We start from the raw sequence: 18,311 nt of genomic DNA, 5'->3' as shown, positions 1-18,311 counted from the left end.
TTGGAGGTGAATATGATTTATTCAGAACTCCAGCATCCAGAGAATTTTGCTTTATATTTCAGCCCACGGGGCTTAATGCTTTATTACCTATAAGGTTAACACTTCTCATCCAGACCATATTTAATATTCCAAGAAAAAAAAGTCACCGATTCCTCCCGGAGTTATAGAATGGTTAAAACTGAGTAATTCTGCTGAAGCTATGATGCTGATACTCAAACCTTTAATCTGCTTGCTAATCGACATTCAGATGTGACAGTGAGATTTCTTTCACATTTTAATCAAATCCTTTACTTTGATTTCGAATAAAAACATTTTCTTTACAAAGGGAGGATACGTTTTAAACAACTGACTCAGCAAATTTCATCTGTCACAGGGATTTGCATAGAGTTCTTTAACCGCAGTCAGCTCAGATTTGCTTCCTGTTCTAAACAAGCCCGAATTTGCCCGCAGATAATTAACAGAAAGACAATGGGGGGGGGGGGAATGGGAAACTTGGGAGGATGAGCTTCCAGTCGAAATCAATATTATTTAAGAACGAAGAGAAGAAATGAATGGTTTATTTATGATGGAAAATAAAGGAAAATCGAAGGGAACGCCGAAAAGATAGCTGCACAGGGCGTGGGCAGATTCAGGGCGTCGCTGGCATCAGTGGATGCAGAACAGCTTCAAAGATCTCCGGGACTCCCAGGTGACAGCGTCTTCCTGAGGAGGATTAACATCCTGAAAGGAAAAGAGGAACACGCCACACCATATAGTCCAATAGGAACTACTTCTTCGCGAAAAAGACGTGATTGCAAGCGCCGGTCTTTGAGGACACTTTCAACAGTTAGGAAGTTGAATTCTCAAGAGTTAAGTGACATGTTGACAAGTTAAAATATCACAAGAAAGCGAGTTTCCGCAGGAATCCATCTTTTTTTTGAAAAAAAGACTTAAAAACCCAATTTCGTGGAGTCCCATTTTGCAAGGGGCATTGGCTGTGGAAGATGAGAAGTTTGAAAGCCTGGTGGGTCCTGCAGTGACATCAGACGGAAAAAGTGTGTAATACCCACACGACACCCTGTGAACCGGGACGCAGACTGAGGTACAGACACTTGGCTGTCTCGCCAGGACCAAACTCAGCCTCCCGGGGTCAGTAACTGGAAAGCTGCAGCGAATCTGTAACTCGGATCAGGATACTCTGGGCAACGAAGGGTTACTGGGGGTATCACAGCATGCACAACCCCTGATAAGATCAACTCTACTTTTGATAAGAGAGGAGGGAGAACAAACGCGTGAACTTGTACCTTCCATAGAAGTAGTCTTATAGAGAATTCAAACTCTTGTCAAAACAGTAAAAGGGCACGATAGCATAAAGTTATCTAATCAGAAGTTGCATTTAAACGGGGCTTATATTTATACCTAAAGTTGCAAGTATTGAGTACTTGGCTTTTTCCAATTTAAATTCATGAAATGGAGATTTATATATTTTTTAAAAAAGAAAGCTCCGTTTTGCATTTGAAATAGAAATCAGCTCGCCGGAAAAAGCGAGAGAGAAAAGGTGAAAAGCTTAAGTTGAGAACAATGCTCCTTTTCTTGTGGCCGAGATCTTCCCCATGAGCAACTGTTGAGACGTGATTTCCACACCGATAACCCGCCAACAAGCTTCTCTCTCTCTCTCGCGCGCGCGCGCTGCAAGATCGCCCAGCTCCGGCTCTTTCTGTCAGCCTGCTTGCTCTCTCTTAAAAATAAAGCACCCCAGAAGTGTGGCGCCCCCTTTCCCGAGTGGGAATGAAGGAAAAGTGTGTGTGGGGGGAGGTGGGGAAGAAAGAGAGAGGAAAAGAGAGCAAAACCAAACACACACACACACACACACACACAAAAGAGGCAAACAAGTAATTGCAAGAAGGCTGCTTTCCGTGGAGAGAGGGAGAGAGAAGAGGCCCGATGGCGCTGATCGCAGCCCATTGCTGGTGTGTAAGTGTGTTGTGGGGCGGCAAACGCATGTCCGCTGTTTGTATTCGCGCTGAATGCTGTCTTGGAATGACGTAATGCCTGAAGTCGGGGTCCTGACAAGCGATAACATTTGTGATAAAGGCCCGATTGAGCCGGAGTACCCCCCCCCCCTCCTTTTTTTTCTCTCAGACATATTAAACACACACACAGACATTACACACACACACACACACACACAGAATCTCCAGTCAGACAGACACAAGCAGCGCGTTTGAACAACCGGCTCAGGCTGCGCCTTCCCCTCTCCTTTCTCTCTCTCTCTCTCTCTGCCTGTCTCTCTCTCTCTAAAATCTCACTCTGCAAAAAAAAACTCAGACGGTTCATGGCTCACACCAAAGCTCCACCATCTTCCCAGCTGCAAAGATTATTGCCATCAAATCAACAGGTAAGAGAGAGAGAGAGAGTGAGGGGAAGAGAGTAGGCGAAAGGCAGCCCTGAGATTAAAGGAACAAAGATCTCTTACCGATTTTTGATTCTTCTTCGCCCAGGCTGTGTGTGTGCGCGTGTGTGTGTTTGGAAGGATAAGCAAGAGCTCGCAGGCTTTAGATTTTTTTAAAAATTTATTGATTGAGGTAGTACTTTCAGTTTGGTTCGGTCAACTGATCTCTTTCCGTTTTTTTCGACAAAAAAAAAAGAGGCAGACTTCTCAGATTTCACACACATTCCCATTTCCCGTATTTGTTGGGTCGGGAGGTCACTCGAGCAGGCATGAGAAATGGTTCCTCGTACGTGACAGTAGCCTCCAGTAGCCTTTAGGGTCAAGTTTAGCAGGGAAGGGGGGGGGGGGGGGGGCACATGATGATTTCAAGTACGTTTGAGATATTCGCCGGGGTTCGCCTTTTGTCCCCCTGTTGCTGCTGCACTGGCGATTTAGCGGGAAAGTGGGAATAAGAGAAATGGATGGCGTTGAAAGTGTATTTCCAGTTCCAGATGTCAAGAGTGAAAGGTCTCGTTCTGAATGCCTCTGCAACGCCAGGGAAGTTGTGAGTGACGTGGCCGAGGTAACACGCTGCAGTGCATCTAAGTGGAGGGTTTCATCCCCATTTCTCCAGATTCAGCCGTGCCTGGATAAATATACATATAAAATCCGGCACTGTAGAAAGCTCACTCCCCCCCCTCCACCCCCCCCCCCCCCCCCCCCCCCACACACACACACTTCACTCCTCTGCAGTCTTTCCGACTGTGACGAAGTCATTTGCGGCCCATCCAGCCGGACCCAGGAGTAACATGGTTGGAGTTAAACTTTTTAAAAAGTTGTGTTAAAAGTCTGTGTGTGCGTGTGCTGAGCTGTGTCTGTTGTATGCGGCTAGACACCAGCCTCTCTGTTGGTTTTAACTTCTCCAGACAGGGACATTCAGTTTTTTTTTAGGTGGTGGGGGGGGGGGGGGGGGGGGGGTGATCGAGGGGGCAATGCCAAGCTTTGAAACTTGCAGACAGAAGTAATTGTAGCTTTTGACTTGAAGGGTTGACACGGGGCAGAATGGGGTCGTTTGCGTTCTCTTAGCCACACTCTGTAAAATGTGGCAGCAGTAAAAAAAAAGTCGGCTTATTATGGCAGTTAGTTTAGGATGTGTCGCTTAGAAGTGCTATTAAAATGTTTCCTGCTGATCGGGGCTGGATGTAGCTGTTTGCTGATTGTTGGCGTGTTTCATCTCAGTACAACTTTGACAGATCTCGCTTTTGTTTTGACTTGTCCTTATTCGTCCGAGATGTGAGGGAATAAAATCGCCGCATTTGCCACCTGCCCCCCACCCCCCCCCCCCCAACCCAACCCACACACACCCTCAACCCCTGTCTCGGATTGTCTACATATTTGGTTTCTGCATTGCGATAGAGTTGGAGTTTGGGAAACTGTTACTGTTTATCCCCCCCCCCCCCCCCCCCTCCAAACAAAGTGCCACTTAAAACGTTTTAAACCTTACTGAGACTGCTGGATTTGCAGTGTCCGCTTAATCGGGAAGTTGGAACAGTTGGGTGTTACTGTCACGACTCGTGCACTTTCTGAAGGCGTTCAATTAGAGCAACTATTGTGTTGGACAAGAACGGCAGATGTAATCACTTACCGAAGCCACTCCAAATACGTTTTGTCACTCAAAGAGTTACATAAGTGTACATGGCACATATGAAGAGCAGGGCTAACCCGGTAAAATAACTGCTCAGAGCGTTTTGCCATTGTGAAGGCGTTGGTATGGGATACGAGTTTGACAAATATTTATAAGGTGCCATTGAATGGAGGCCGTTTCTGGTGTCAGTTTATTTTAGAAAGTTTTCAGTTGTATTGGGAACTTTGTGAAACTGGCTTGAGAGGGAGAGGGGAAAAAAATGTCCACTAGCTTGAATGGGCCCGGACTGTTCAAGTCTCACTATGTAAAGTGAATGTCACGTTTGCATTCACATGAACTATGAGCCTATTGAAGGCTGATCGCTTTGCAAGTCTTTGTGTCCTTATCACAGGAAATGTTGCGGAAAGCAGTTGTTCAGTCGAGTTCCTAGCACGTGTTGATTAACGATTCTTGTCTCCCAGACGTGATCACTTCTGGCTGAGTTTTCAACTGAGGAGCAGGGGAAACGATCTCAATGGCAAATTCCCAATTACGCCAGGGTACATTACAGCAAGAGTCTGGCCTGGTTCACAGCAAGAATAGATAGGTGGGTTAGTTTGCAATAATAATTCTACTATAAGAAATATTCTGTAATTTGATATTATGATTCATGGCAAGTTTATACAGTGCTTGATCAGATAATGAATACGGGCATCGCTGGGCCAATCTAGCGTGTGTGGAATAAACAAAAATGTGTATTGATTTGATACCGAGATCTGTATTGTACAGCCCCACAGCGTTGCAATAATATAAAGTAAACCACAATGAAGGACTGAAATATTGAAATCCGGTTGCTAATATAGAATTTTTCCCCGTGGGTAGTAAATGCTAATTGCTTGATCCACTGACAGTCTGGCTCTTCGGATAGCTTGTTGAAGGATAGCTCTCACACATGTCTTGCATCTGGCATCAATCACTTTGTAAACTTCTTTTTTTAAAACATATTTTATATGATTCATAATCAGATGTGTGAATTCCCCTACTGAAATGTACAGTAAATGGCCACTAGCTCTTTTTAATATCGCTTGCGTTTGCATATTTAAATTGGGAATATCAGTGCATCATAGAGAGGGAGGTGGTGTTGTACGCTTTTAATTGCAGTGGACAATCTAGTTGTTGATACTATTACCATGTGACTGGTTATAATGGCAGTGCCCAGGCCAGAGAGAATTTTGGATTTGCTATAGGTTTGCTCACAGGGCCAAACCAGCAATGCGCATGTTCGTCTGAAAGGATATAAGTGGATCTGACTATATATTTATTGCAATGTCAGTAAATGTATAGAGTACAGCAAGTAAGTAAAGACTGTCGAATATTAAGGGCTGTTCTTGTCAATTGAATTATTGGTATTAAGGCGGAAAGAAGACGGGTTGTTTTGACTCGAAACGATGTAAATTTCCACTTAGAAAGTCTGGCTGCCACTCCAAACCTGTTGACTTTCAGTCGTTCCTGGCTCCACACAAACTAGTGAAGTGAAGATTCGTTCAAGTTTAGGCCACCTGGAGGGATTTGTTGCCACCTACATAAAAATGTGACTCCGGAAAGTTGTGGAATCTACACATTTTGGGGCTCGGCGAGGTGGGATAGTCGAAAGGAAGATGGTTTGTTTGAAGTGTTAGGTAACAGATCAATCTCACAGCGACTCGTCTTTTGAGAGCCTTGGAAACTTTTTTGTGTGTTGTGGTAGTCACAGTCATCTAATAAAACTTATTCAAGCAGATGGTCGGTGACGTTCTTCCAGAGCTGTGCTTTACCGAGTTACCCATTTTATTTGCAGTTTCTGGCTTATTGTCAGGACACGTAATATGTAGAGAGAGAGAAAAAATGCCCTGGCTGCCTTTTAGTGGCTGACGATTTTATACTCGGGTTGGTAAACGTTCCTCAGCGTTAACAAAATATCATCAGTACTGGGAATTTACATCAAAAAATAGTGCCTGCCAAGCAGAAACCTAACGTTGAAAAGCCCACGTCAGATCTCTTATGAAGAAGGTAGGTCCAGCCAGCGTGGATTCGCTGTTTAAAGGTGTAGATTATTTAGATTGAGGATTCCTCCGTCACCACCCCACCCCCTCTTCCCAACTTTTCGGAATGAAGAGAGTTATTATCCACATGTTCCATTGAGCTATTCACATTGCATACTGCAGCTGGAACACGTTAACTGCTAGTTATCTTAGTCATTGTCACTTAATCGGCTACTAGTTGCCGGGGACTGGGAGTCAAATCAAACTTGCGAGGCAAGGTCTGTCCTTTCTATCAATTCATTCGAAACAAGAGAGAAATGTTGGCGAGCCAGGCAGTGAGTGAGGCAGAGCGGATCCAGTTCTTAAAGAGAGACAAAACACTTGGAAAGTTGTTAGTTCAGGAGCATGTTGATGAAGGGCTGTATTCTTATAGCAAAATCTCCACGAATCAGTCTTCCTCATCATTCTGATTTACTTGTTTACTTTTTGTCGGAAGGACCACTGCAAGGTACCCATAGTCCTGGAACAAATATGGACTTTCGTATTGCAACTGACAGTGGTTTTAATTAATTGACACAGGGATGTTGGAAGGCCGTGCTCCTGTACTTTTACCGATAGGAACTTTAACCGAACATTTAATTACCGTGACAGTTTTAATATATTGTTGGGTGCCTTTACTGTTGAAGTACACACACAAACACTACATGCAATGTACATGATACTCCAATTACCATTTTCTCAAGGAGACTTAAAGTAAAGCAGATGTAGGTGCGCTTAATTGTTCCTGCTAGACCGAAGCAGTGATGTTTGCTTAAGAACTCCCTTTCCCCTGTCACCTCCTTCTGTCTGAACTCAACAATAGATTCATCTGTGTCAACTTGGGCGGGTCTGTGCCCCAAAGACATCACTGCAGAAATATGCAAATGACCACAAGAAAAAGCGTCAATAACTTTTGAAAAGTGAAGGAATTAGGATGACATTAGAGCAGAGCTGGCAATACACCAGAAGTATGGCCGGACTATTAATGTAGATAAAGCAAAGGGGCCTGTGAGCTGTTCAAACGTTTAACTATAGAAGGGACTTTGTGTGTGGTGGTGGTGGTGGTGGTGGGGGGGGGGGGGGGGGGGGGGGGTGGTAAGCTTTCTCTCCAAACTGTTAAGATCTTTTTTATTATCCTCCAGTAGTCTCTGCTCATCTGTATCGTTCTCTTCCCCACAGATATGGTCCGCAAAAAGAATCCGCCACTGAGAAATCTTGTGAGCCAAGGCGAAAGTGAGAGTTGCCAGGTTTCTCAGCCAGGAAGTGCCGTGACCCAGGAGGCTGCAGAGTGCTCAGCACCCCCGGCTCCCATGCAGGAACACAACAACCAGCAAGATGCATTAGACTCAGGCAGCAAGGAGGAACATTGTCTGCGTGTCGCAGACGTCGCCGGCATCAAAAGCGACTTGAAAAGGCCCGCGCTGGGCGAAGGGAATGGCTTCCATTATGAAAGCCACAAAAAGGGAGGAAATGTTCCATCCTTCCCGCAAGATGAGGTGACAGACAGAAATATGTCTGCTCTCTCATCTCAGGCTGCTGCTAGAGCCGGCGAGGCCTGTAAGTCTCCTTGCAGATCAGAACCAGATGACGGCGATGGCAGGAGCTGCAGTGTCTCTGCAAACCTCTCCGAATTCAACCACAGAGCTCCAAGCTCGCCCCAAAGTGGGCGTGAGAAGGCCCAGCGGCTGGAGGGGGACCCATCTGAAGAGCAGGCTTCAAGCCCAGGCTCGGTGCCTTCACACAACTCTCAGGTGCTTCCGGAAAGTGTTGCACTTGATCAACCCCAAACCGAAAAGCTGAGTGAGAACCCCGAGCAGGCGCCCCTCACCCCAGAACTGCAAGATTTCAAATGCAACATTTGTGGTTACGGCTATTATGGCAACGACCCAACCGATTTGATCAAACATTTCCGCAAATACCACCTCGGGCTGCACAACCGCACCCGCCAAGACGCCGACCTGGACACCAAAATCCTCGCCTTACACAACATGGTGCAGTTCTCCCAGTCCAAAGACTTTCAGAAGCTGAACCGGAGCGCAGGCTTGCTCACTGGGATGTTGCAGGATCTGAGCACTCCGCGCCCCGCCATGTTAAACGGGACCTATGATGTACATGTAAGTATGTCAACCCAGCCAAACCCAACCCCACCAATAGCTGGCAATTGGGATGCACCCTTCCCAGGCAGCGAGTGGCAGGATAGGGATGCACTGCCTGGTGGAGGCATGGCCCAATTCAGCCTTTCAAAAGGGATTTGGATCATGATCTGAAAAAGGTGGTGGAGTGGGTGTGGGTGGGGGTTGGGGGTTACAGGGCCCCGGCATTCAAAACAACGGGCACTGGAGTGACATTGGGGGAATTGCTCCTTTTAATGGGCCAGCATAGACACGACGGCTCGCATGGCGCCATTCTGTGCTATAACCATTCTGTGACGGGATAGCAGTCGCAAATGCTCCAGATAAGACCCTGAGTGGGCCGAATCCTTTAGAAAGAACATCAATATTCCACAGGGTGGTCAGGGATGGGGCAAATCATCAGTGAAATAAAATGTTAAATAATCATTTGGGATACAATGGAAAGAAAATGTGACGATGATCCAAAGATGTGCAGGCTAGGTGAATTGGCTATGCTAAATTGCCCCAGGTGCGATTACGGGGATAGAGTGGGGGATTGGGCTTGGGCAGGGTGCTCTTTCCGAGGGTCAGTGCAGACTCGATGGGCTGAATTGACTCCTGCACTGTAGGAATTCTATGTTTCTATGATCCAAGTAGAGAGCATTGTGTATGGCACAACTTTATTTAGTGTGCAATATAGTGACAAAATCGAGCAATAGCCACACGACTGGGTGAATTTTCCTTCCCGTAAGAATATCTTTGCTTTCATCGAATGGTCTTCAAGTCCTATTGAGAAAACAAAATCTACAGAAGCCTTTCGCCACCCTCTGATTCAAATTTTGCTAATTGGGATGTATCCCGATCATTTTCATCTAAAAGCTATTTACATTTTATTGCACTAATTTGTTTACTGACTATACAGCTTGCAAATCGGCTAGGAAGGTCGCTGCTAAACGGATCAGACAACATAAACACCATTTCAGTCCATTACTGTTAATGAAAAGCTGTCTCCACTTAATTAATTCATTTTTAATATCAATTTGTCTGTCATTGCCGCTGAATGCTCACATCCAGGATTCACTGCAGGAAACTGGCTGACGCTTCCAGACAGCTACCGAATTTAACCTTCGAGCAATATTACTGCCCGATTGGCTTTTCGCTATTACTGTTATGGTTGATGCAGTTTACTAGCAATGATACACTTTGCTGCATTGCACAGACATGTGCGAAAACTGACAGGGCGCTGTAATACTGAAGAAATCACAAATAGGAAAGATTAAGGAGCAGCTCTTTGTGATTAAACAATACTTTTAAGTCAATTATCTCTTTGCTCTGGGGCTAATTTTTGTGCTGTTTGATTAACACTTTTGAACTAGTATTAAAGTTATTCCCCTAAATCTAATTTGAGGCTCGGGTGCCTAAATGGAGGCTCGGAGGCCTACTAGGACATTCGACCATCCATATTAACCAGTGTTGGAATCAGTAATAACCCAGAATAGAACTCAAAATCTGAAGCTGTGTGAACTTCAGATGCATGTGAAAGTTTCAGTTTGAAATAAGGAAGTGACGGGAGAGAAAAATGAGCCTTGTTTGTGAAATCTCGCAATTGACATCAAAGGTACCCAACAAAAAGACATGACTCGTTAGAGCATTGGACTATTTACAAATCATGAAATAGACAATTAGTTTTCTAAAAAAAAGTTTCGCTGCAGAAGTTGAGTTGGAGACGGATTTCATAACGTTCTCCCTGTTGTTCCTGAGTAATTACAGTTACCCTGTCCATATTAGTTCTATATCTCACCACAGTTCCATTGGCAAAGGAAACGTTAGCTCTCTTCTCTATCGAGAGGCTGTCAGACCTGTTGAGATTGGCCAGCATTTTCTGTTTTTTGCCGCAGTATTAGGTTTGCTGAACTCCGGTCAGCGGGCAGTTTTAAGTCCTTCATTATTGAACTCACAGACTACACCCAGCCCTCGTAAACTCAGTGCTCAGTCTGCTGTTTCTGTCGCCAATGGCCACACACTATATTAAGTGTACAGATGCAGACACTAGCACCTTCCACCATCATTAGCTATACCAACCCTTCACTTTTTTTACATTGGTCACTTCGACTTCCCACTTCATTTGCTAACGGGCACCATTGAAAGGGTTCATAATACAACACGAATTGAAGACCATCTGACTAAAAGACTAGCTGTGTTCTGTCACTTCGTCTCCCATTTCCGACTCGGGTTAATCGCTGCCACGCTTCTATTTGTGATGTGGTGGAAGTGATTCTGAAGAAGGATCACTGGGCTTGTCGATATACCGAAATACTTAAATTGCGGACACAATTACACAATTTGATGGGTTCCACTGAGCACCTTAAACCAATAGGCATTGATGACAACTTGCCACGTTGTCTACAACCTTTCCAAATAGCAACAGAATATGGTGATTTCTGACAATAGGTCGCGTTCTTGCTTATGTCACAAGTTGCAATGGAAAACACATTTGTCTTTTGTTCCCTCCCCCAGGTTACTTTGGGAGGAATGTTCATTGGCATCGGACGCAAGACACCGGACTGCCAGGGTAACACCAAGTATTTCCGCTGCAAGTTCTGCAATTTCACTTACATGGGCAGTTCCTCCACGGAACTCGAGCAGCACTTCCTGTCCGCACATCCCAACAAAGTGAAAAGTGTGCCTCCTGCTCTGGAGCCGGGAAAGGATGGTATCAAGTCGGAGCGAAACGCCAGCAAAGGGACCCCCGCGACAGAGCGCCCCCCAGGCCGGCCAGTAGAGCAGGAAGAGGCGGGCAAGTGGCAGGACAAGGCCACCATCAAGGCCACAGACGACACCCCCATTGGCTACTCGGTGCCCATCAAATCGGTGGACAGGTCCAAGCAGAATGGCCTGGACGCCACCTGCTACTTCTGGTGCAGGTTCTGCAGCTTCAGCTGCGAGTCCTCCGACACATTAAAGCTGACGGATCATTACAACAAGCAGCACGGCCAGAGAGACTCCCAGCAGGGAGCCACCCCCCAGCACAGGGACCCCAGCTCCAAAGAGCGACAGCCTCTTGGGGCTAGCAAAGGCGACGGGGAGTTCCCGGGGAAAACAGAGACAGGCACAGGCTCGGCCAGAAAGCAAGATGCCAGCAAGGTCACAGAGGAGAGCATGATCACCAGCTATAACTGCCAGTTGTGCAAATTCAGGTACTCCACCAGTCACGGGCCTGACGTGATCGCTGTGGGACCCCTGCTCCGCCATTACCATTACATTCACAACGTGCACAAATGTACCATTAAGCACTGCCAGTACTGCCCTGGGGGGCTGTGCGGCCCCGAAAAGCACCTGGGGGACATCACCTACCCGTTCGCCTGCAGGAAAAGTAATTGCTCCCACTGCACCCTGCTGCTGTTGCACTCGTCCCCCGGGGTGGGAGGGAGTGCCCGGGTTAAGCACCAGTGTGATCAGTGCTCATTCACAGTTCCTGACGTGGATGTGCTGCTGCAGCATTACGAGACCATGCACGGCTCACACCCCCCTGGCAAGGCTGAGAATGGCCAACAGGGGAGTGATGAGCAAGTGACCAGCGAAGAGGGTGAAGAGCACTGTTGTACCAAATGCGACTTTGTTACTCAAGTAGAGGAGGAGATTTTCCGACACTACAGGTAACATTTTTAATGCACCCCCCTCCCCATCTGATGATGTGTCTGTGCAATGAACCTCTGGCACCGGTGGGGGAGGGAGGGAGGGTTTAATAAAGTAGTGCAGGTAGCTAAATCAGAGAAAGTTGAAAGAATCCCCCTTTGATTCGACATCAAAATAAAGGATTGTTTGGTTTGTGTGCTGGCCTATTGTTTCTCTGCCATCAGATTATTGTAACGAGCTGCAAATTCACGAAGATAGCTTGGTGAGTTTTCAAAACATGTCACCAATACACATCTTCCTGCATTAATGCTGGGCTGTGCAAATTGGGCTCCTCGGGCAAGACCGACCTCGAGTCCAGGCAACACCCAGGGTTAGAATAACACTGACTGGCTCTCCCCTAGATTGGGCGCTATCTGTTCCTTTGGGTCCAACTTCAATGAAGTCCAAACAAATAAAAAAAAGCACTTTATCCAATTTTAAAAGTTTCTCAACTGCATGGAACTTTATAAAGAAAGATGCATTGCGCGGATTTCTGTTCAAACAATGCAAGGAATGAATGTTGCTTTTTAACTGAACCCCTCAAGTTATCTTTTTGTGTGCCTTAGGAGGGTTCATAATTGCTACAAGTGCCGCCAGTGTAAGTGGAGCGCCCCGGGCACTCAGGCCTTACTGGAACATTTCAACACAGCGCACTGTGCGCTCCCGGAGCTGGCGAGCAGCAGCAGCACCAGTGGGGGAGAGTCGCCACCTCCAGCGACCCCGACAGCCGGCGGCAGCAACCAGCACAGCACCCTGAGCAGCGAGCAGGAGATGCGGCGCCGCACTCCCACCCCGTCTGACAGCAGCAGCAGCAGCGGTAGCAGTATCAGCAGTAGCCACCCTCCAGCGGCCACAGCAGCGGCCGAGGAGAAGGAGGGGCGAGGCTGGGCTGACACCTCCAGGGAAGACACCAGGAAGGCAGCAGGGGAGCCACACAAGGGGACCCCCTACCCGGCGTCTCAGGCCGCCCTCGGGCTCCTGAACGCCTCCCCCGGCAGCAGCCAGGAGAGCCACAAGACCAACCGCAGGGCCGCCGAAGAAGGCGACGCAGGGCGGCCCGTCTATGGGATGCAGGCCGTCGACCCCAAGGGCTTCCCAGCTGGGGTGCAACAGCTCCCTGGGGGAGGAGAGCGGGACAAGCCCCGTGCTCTCACCCCACAGTATCCAACAAGCAGCGAACTCAACAAGGCGAGGGAGGAGTCACAGACTCTACTGCGGGTAAGGCTGCCTTGAGTTACTTTCAACTTGTTGCTTGTTACAAATCTACACACACAGTGCACCCCTGAACTGCTTCTAAAATAATACCTCCACAATGGGTTATCAATCATTCGTTCCAATTTATCAAGCCCCAATTCACTGCCAGGAAACAAGAGTTCCCCATTGGCTGAAGTCTGGAGTGAGAGGATTGTCCCAGTGCCTCTGTATTTCAGGAATTAGAGGCCATTGAACAGTCCCTCTTGGCTAAGGTGGCCATTCCAACACGAAGCAAAGGCTGAAGCTGGAAGCTCCTAGGTCTTATGTGGTCTGGCCGTTGAGAAGTGGGGAAGAATTAACAGATGCAGGTTGAATCATCTATTAATTGAGGAGGAGCATTATAAAATTTCAGTTGCTCTAGTTGTGTCCCTGCTCCTGAATCTTTCCACCAAAGGAGAGGGTGACTCTCTAGGACATACCTGTTTACCTGGCATAGGGAAGGAATAAAATGTACATGGTAAAACTAGGCACATCATTATTGTGTTTTAAAGGGAGATGGGGTAATGCAAAGACATGCTGTTGCAGTACTTGTCACAAGTCTTGCGTGCTTACATTTTGTTTATTCTTTAATGGGATGTGGGCGTCACTGGCTAGGCCAGCATACATTGCTCGTCCTCAATTACCCTTGAGAAAGTGAGCTGTTGCCTTTAACTGTTTTAGTCCATGTGGTGTAGGTACACCCGCAGTTCTGTTAGACAAGGAGTTCCAGGATTTTGACATAGTGGAAGTGAAGGCAGGCCAAATATGTTTCCAAGTCACGATGGCTTGGAGAAGAATCTCCAGGTGGTGGTGTTGTCATGCATTGCTACCCTTGTCTTTTGAGGTGGTAAGAGGTGCTATTGAAGCATTTGCTGCAGTGCATCTTGTAGATAGTATGCCCTGTTGTCACAATGAAATGAAAATCGCTTATTGTCACAAGTAGGCTTCAAATGAAGTTACTGTGAAAAGCCCCTAGTCGCCACATTCCGGCGCCTGTTCGGGGAGGCTGGTACGGGAATTGAACCGTGCTGCTGGCCTGCCTTGGTCTACTTTCAAAGCCAGTGATTTAGCCCTGTGCTAAACCAGCCCCTGTGTGTCGGCGGTGGTGGAGGGAGTGAAGGGTGAAGGTGCTGGATGGGGTGCCAATGATGTGGGTTGCTCTGTCCTGGATGGTATTGAGCTTCTTGAGTGTTGTTGGAGCAGCACTCATCCAGACAAGTGGAGAGTATTCCGTTACACGTCTGACTTGTGCCTTGTCGATGGTGGGCTTGATTTGGAGAGTCTGGAGGAGAGTTACTTGCTGCCGGATTCCCTGTCTCTCACCTGGTCTTGTAGCCTGAGTATTTATATGGCTGGTCCAGTTCAGTTTCTGGTCACTGGTGACTGCCAGGCTGTTGATTAATGGGGAATTCAGCAATGGTAATGCCATTGAATGTCAAAGAGAGATGGTTGGAATCTCCCTTTGTTGGAGTGGTTATTGTCTGGCACCATGATGATGGCATGACATGCTTGATTTCAGTGAGGAACAAATAAGCCAATACGTCACTATGGTGATTATTTTCTAAATTTTGAAAGCTCAAATTGCTTTTATAGCATATTTATAGCAACTTCAAGTACTTCTGACTTGTCATGAAAGACCAGTTGGGGCTAAGATTTTGAAAGAGGTGGAAGAAAGACAGGAGCAGAGGGCTCCTTTAGTGAAGTTGTTTCAATGTAATTAAATATATTTGGATACGAATAGGGGAAGAAATCATTCACTTTGACAGGAACGTCATTGTTCCTTTTCCCTCTAGGAGTTGGTGACTTAAGTGTGTGTCAGGAATTTTGAAGTCATTTAACTTTTTTTGACTTTGTTGGTGTATCATTCTTCTCATTCTGAAATGATGAGATATAGGCCATTATGTAATAACAACGTGGGCGTGATTTACCGGCAGTTCGTGCTGGTGGGAAATTTCGGTCCCATGTTGGCGCACGGGTTTCCCGATGGCGAGGGGTATTGTCAATGGGAAATCCAGTAGATCTGGCGGGCCTGCAGAAAAACCCACGGCGGGGTGTTCGGTAAATCCCGCCCCTTATGTTTACGTAATGCACCTTAACATAATAAAACACCCCAAGGCATTTCATAGGCACAACACATAGCACTGAACCCTTAAAGAGATATTAGGTTGGATGACTAGAAGCTTGGTCAAATAATTATGCTTCAAGGAGCATCGAGGAGAGATCCATTGAGGTGGTGAGGCTTAGGGAGGCAATTGCAGAGTTTCTGGCCTTAGCAGCAGAAGGCATAGCCACCAATGTTTCAGTGATTAAAGTTGTGGATGTTCAAGGGCTACAGTAGGGAAGTGCAATTATCTTGGAGGTTTGTCAGGCTGGAGGATATTACAGAAACAGGGAGGGTCATGGAGGAATTCAAATACAAAGATGAGAATTTCTAAAGTGGAGGCTTTGCTAAAGGGAGTGACTGTAGATCAGCAAGGTGGAGAGTGAATGGCATTTGGTGTTTTTGATGAGCTCATTGTCATTGAATGTCGAAAGTTAGAGACTGGCCAATTGTGCATTAGAAAAGTCACATCCAGAGATAAAGGTACGGATGTGGGTTTCTGAGCAGGGTAAGAGGGGGCATTGTTACGGAGGTGGAAGCTTGGTCGTCTTGTTGATGCTGTGGTTTAGTGATTCAATCCAATATGACCCTAGCTTTAGAAATAGTCGGCCTCAGTAAGTTACCAGAAACCGGTAAGGAGTCTGTGTCAAGGCATGGAGACTGAGGACAATGGCTTCAGTCTTTCCAATATTGATTGGAGCAATTCTCTCCTCATCCTGTACTGGATCTCCGATGAGCAGTCCAATAGTTTTAGAGACAGCGAAAGGTTAAGAGAGGTGATGGTAAGATAACAAGTAAACTATGAATAATTTTTAATTTCCCTGCAGTTATTTTGTGTATAATAATTTTCATATATAGTGAAACAGAATGTGAGCACTTCTTGGATCTCCATTTCCGTTCTTGATTACCAGAATTCACTTGCAACTTTATTGCTCAAGATGTACAGCTGGATATTCTTGTGGAAATAACTCTTGCGTTGTGTGGTATTCAATATTTTCTGTGGTAATAGTTATGAGATCTCAAAACTAAAAACTATAAATATATATTATATACATATATAATTTAAATTGTCAGCTGTGTTACCAGATGATTTCACTTTAGTTTTCTGGGTTAAATCGTTCATGAACGCTACCATTAAAGAAACATATTAAATCTAATACAAGTAGTTTAAATTGGACTTGTTTGTGTGATGTGAATCTTTATGGTGTGCTTCCATTTTCCCTCATTGAGCTGACAGTTCAGTAATCTGATTCATGGGTTTCTATTTGATATGGCCTTAAGATGAGAATGGTGAAGATGGGTGGGTGCTGTAAAAAGAGATGAAAAGTTGTTACCTTCAGGAACATTTGTTGTTCAAGAGCATAACACTATACAATTAAAAGCCATTTTTAGTCTAACACCAGTCAGCAATATTTATTGTTATTCAAATATTCAAATTCTCTGATTATGGCAAGTGCAGGAAAAATGAGAAGTGATTCATGCGGTAGACACTTTCAACAATGATTTGTATTTACGTAAGGCTCTTTGTGTCTAGACTGGCAACTTTTTCTTTATGATTTCAGAAATATTGCACTAGGTTTTAGTGGATATCAGCAAGAAAATTATTGATAGTTGTAACTCGCCTTTCATTTTGTTTTGGTTCAGGCATGGACCACCTTGTGAAATTGTTGTGTGCTTAAAGCGTTGCGAAGCCATTGGGAAAAATGTTAGAAGTGTAAACACCCGAAAGAGGGATGCTTCACTAACAGTATCACATATACAGATCAAGGGAACACAAATATTGCCACTTAGGAACATAGGAACAGGAGTAGACCATTCAGCCCCTCGAGCCTGTCTCGCCATTTAATGAGATCCTGGCTGATCTGTGACCTAACTCCACATACCTGTCTTTGGCCCATTTTGCTTAGATGTTGGATTTAAATTTAACAACTGTTCTAGCTGTTTGTGGGAGAGAGTTCCAAACCTCTAACACCTTTTGAGTGAACATCTCTCCTGAATGATCTAACCCTAATTTTTAGACTATGCCCCCTAGTTTTAGAATCTCCAACCAGTGGAAATAGTTTATCATTATCTATATTGTCTTTCCCTGTTAATATCTTGTATACTTTGATCAGATCATCCCATAACCTTCTAAATACTAGTGAAAACATGCCTAATTAGTGTAATCTCACCCTGTAACTAAACGCCCGGTGTCCAGGTATCATTTTGGTAAACCTATGTTGCACTCCCTCAAGGCCAAAATATCCTCCCTAAGGTATGGTCACTAGAACTCAAGTGGCGTACTTTTGTTGAAATGACATGCAAATTAAGGGGGCTGTTTTGAATGATACTGAGCCCAGTGATATGGTGGGGTACTTTTAGCATACATAATTGAAATGGTCAACTTCCTGAAACATTCCAGAAAAATAATTTTACCAGTCAGATGCTTATTTTTTCTCTCCCTTTCTTGTGCTCAGTATTTCCTACAGATGAATTTCTTTGCCATTTGCTGTTTCAATTAATGTTTTAAAATTAGGGTGACAAAGCATGAGAGATCATTATTTTCTCTTAAAGGTTTTGCTGGCGAGACTCATTTGAGAGAAGACTTATTTTTTTATCTGTCTTTCATCAGTGAATAGCTGGTTGGATAAAAATTCAATTTGAAAATATTCTTCCATTCATGTTTTCTAATTCAGAGAAATTATGACAAAAGTATGGAAGATTGTCCCTCTAGCTCTCTCTCCATTCCCTTTACGATGATGAGTGCTGCTCTCATATTAGAACCAGATCACTCTAGGCGTTAGCACACATTTTCACACTGTCCTGAAAAAATGCCGTGAAATCAGATGGTTGCAGTAGTTTAAGATTTTGGTTTAACATTTTGCTTGATACCATTGAGACCAGTGACCGAAGGCAGGATTTTTAGGTTTTGGATCAGATCTTGGTTGGCAGGGTCAAATGGTATTCTTGACCTCGCACTGAGTTGGGAGCAGTCACCACCAGTGATTTTTCTTGAATTGACCAAGCAATGGTCAGACAGTGCACTTGCCATCTAATTCGGGATGGTGGATAGGCTCTCAAAGCTTGAAGGGTCAAAAGGAGACTCTTCAGGATAGAA

General features: G+C 45.4%; 1 protein-coding gene across 8 annotated transcripts in view; it reads left to right on the top strand.

The window, feature by feature from the left end:
- The first annotated feature begins 528 nt into the window (after positions 1–528).
- trps1 (trichorhinophalangeal syndrome I) overlaps positions 529–18,311 on the top strand; it is a 258,868-nt gene continuing 241,085 nt past the window's right edge. The window contains exons 1-4 of one of the 8 annotated variants that reach the window (XM_038809758.1): positions 529–1,081; positions 7,274–8,208; positions 10,723–11,861; positions 12,447–13,098. In XM_038809758.1, coding sequence (XP_038665686.1) covers positions 7,276–8,208; positions 10,723–11,861; positions 12,447–13,098 — 2,724 coding nt within the window. In that variant the 5' untranslated portion in view covers positions 529–1,081; positions 7,274–7,275. Of the gene's footprint in view, positions 1,129–1,685; positions 1,954–2,130; positions 2,378–2,803; positions 2,994–3,201; positions 3,223–7,273; positions 8,209–10,722; positions 11,862–12,446; positions 13,099–18,311 lie in introns of those variants that run through there. The other 7 variants (XM_038809757.1, XM_038809761.1, XM_038809759.1 and 4 more) reach the window with 7 other exon arrangements.

This window comes from Scyliorhinus canicula, chromosome 10 (genome assembly GCF_902713615.1).
Source record: "Scyliorhinus canicula chromosome 10, sScyCan1.1, whole genome shotgun sequence".
NCBI classification, from domain to species: Eukaryota; Metazoa; Chordata; class Chondrichthyes; order Carcharhiniformes; family Scyliorhinidae; genus Scyliorhinus; species Scyliorhinus canicula.
Note: the sequence above shows the minus strand (reverse complement) of the source record. Positions and strands in the feature narration are given on the sequence as shown.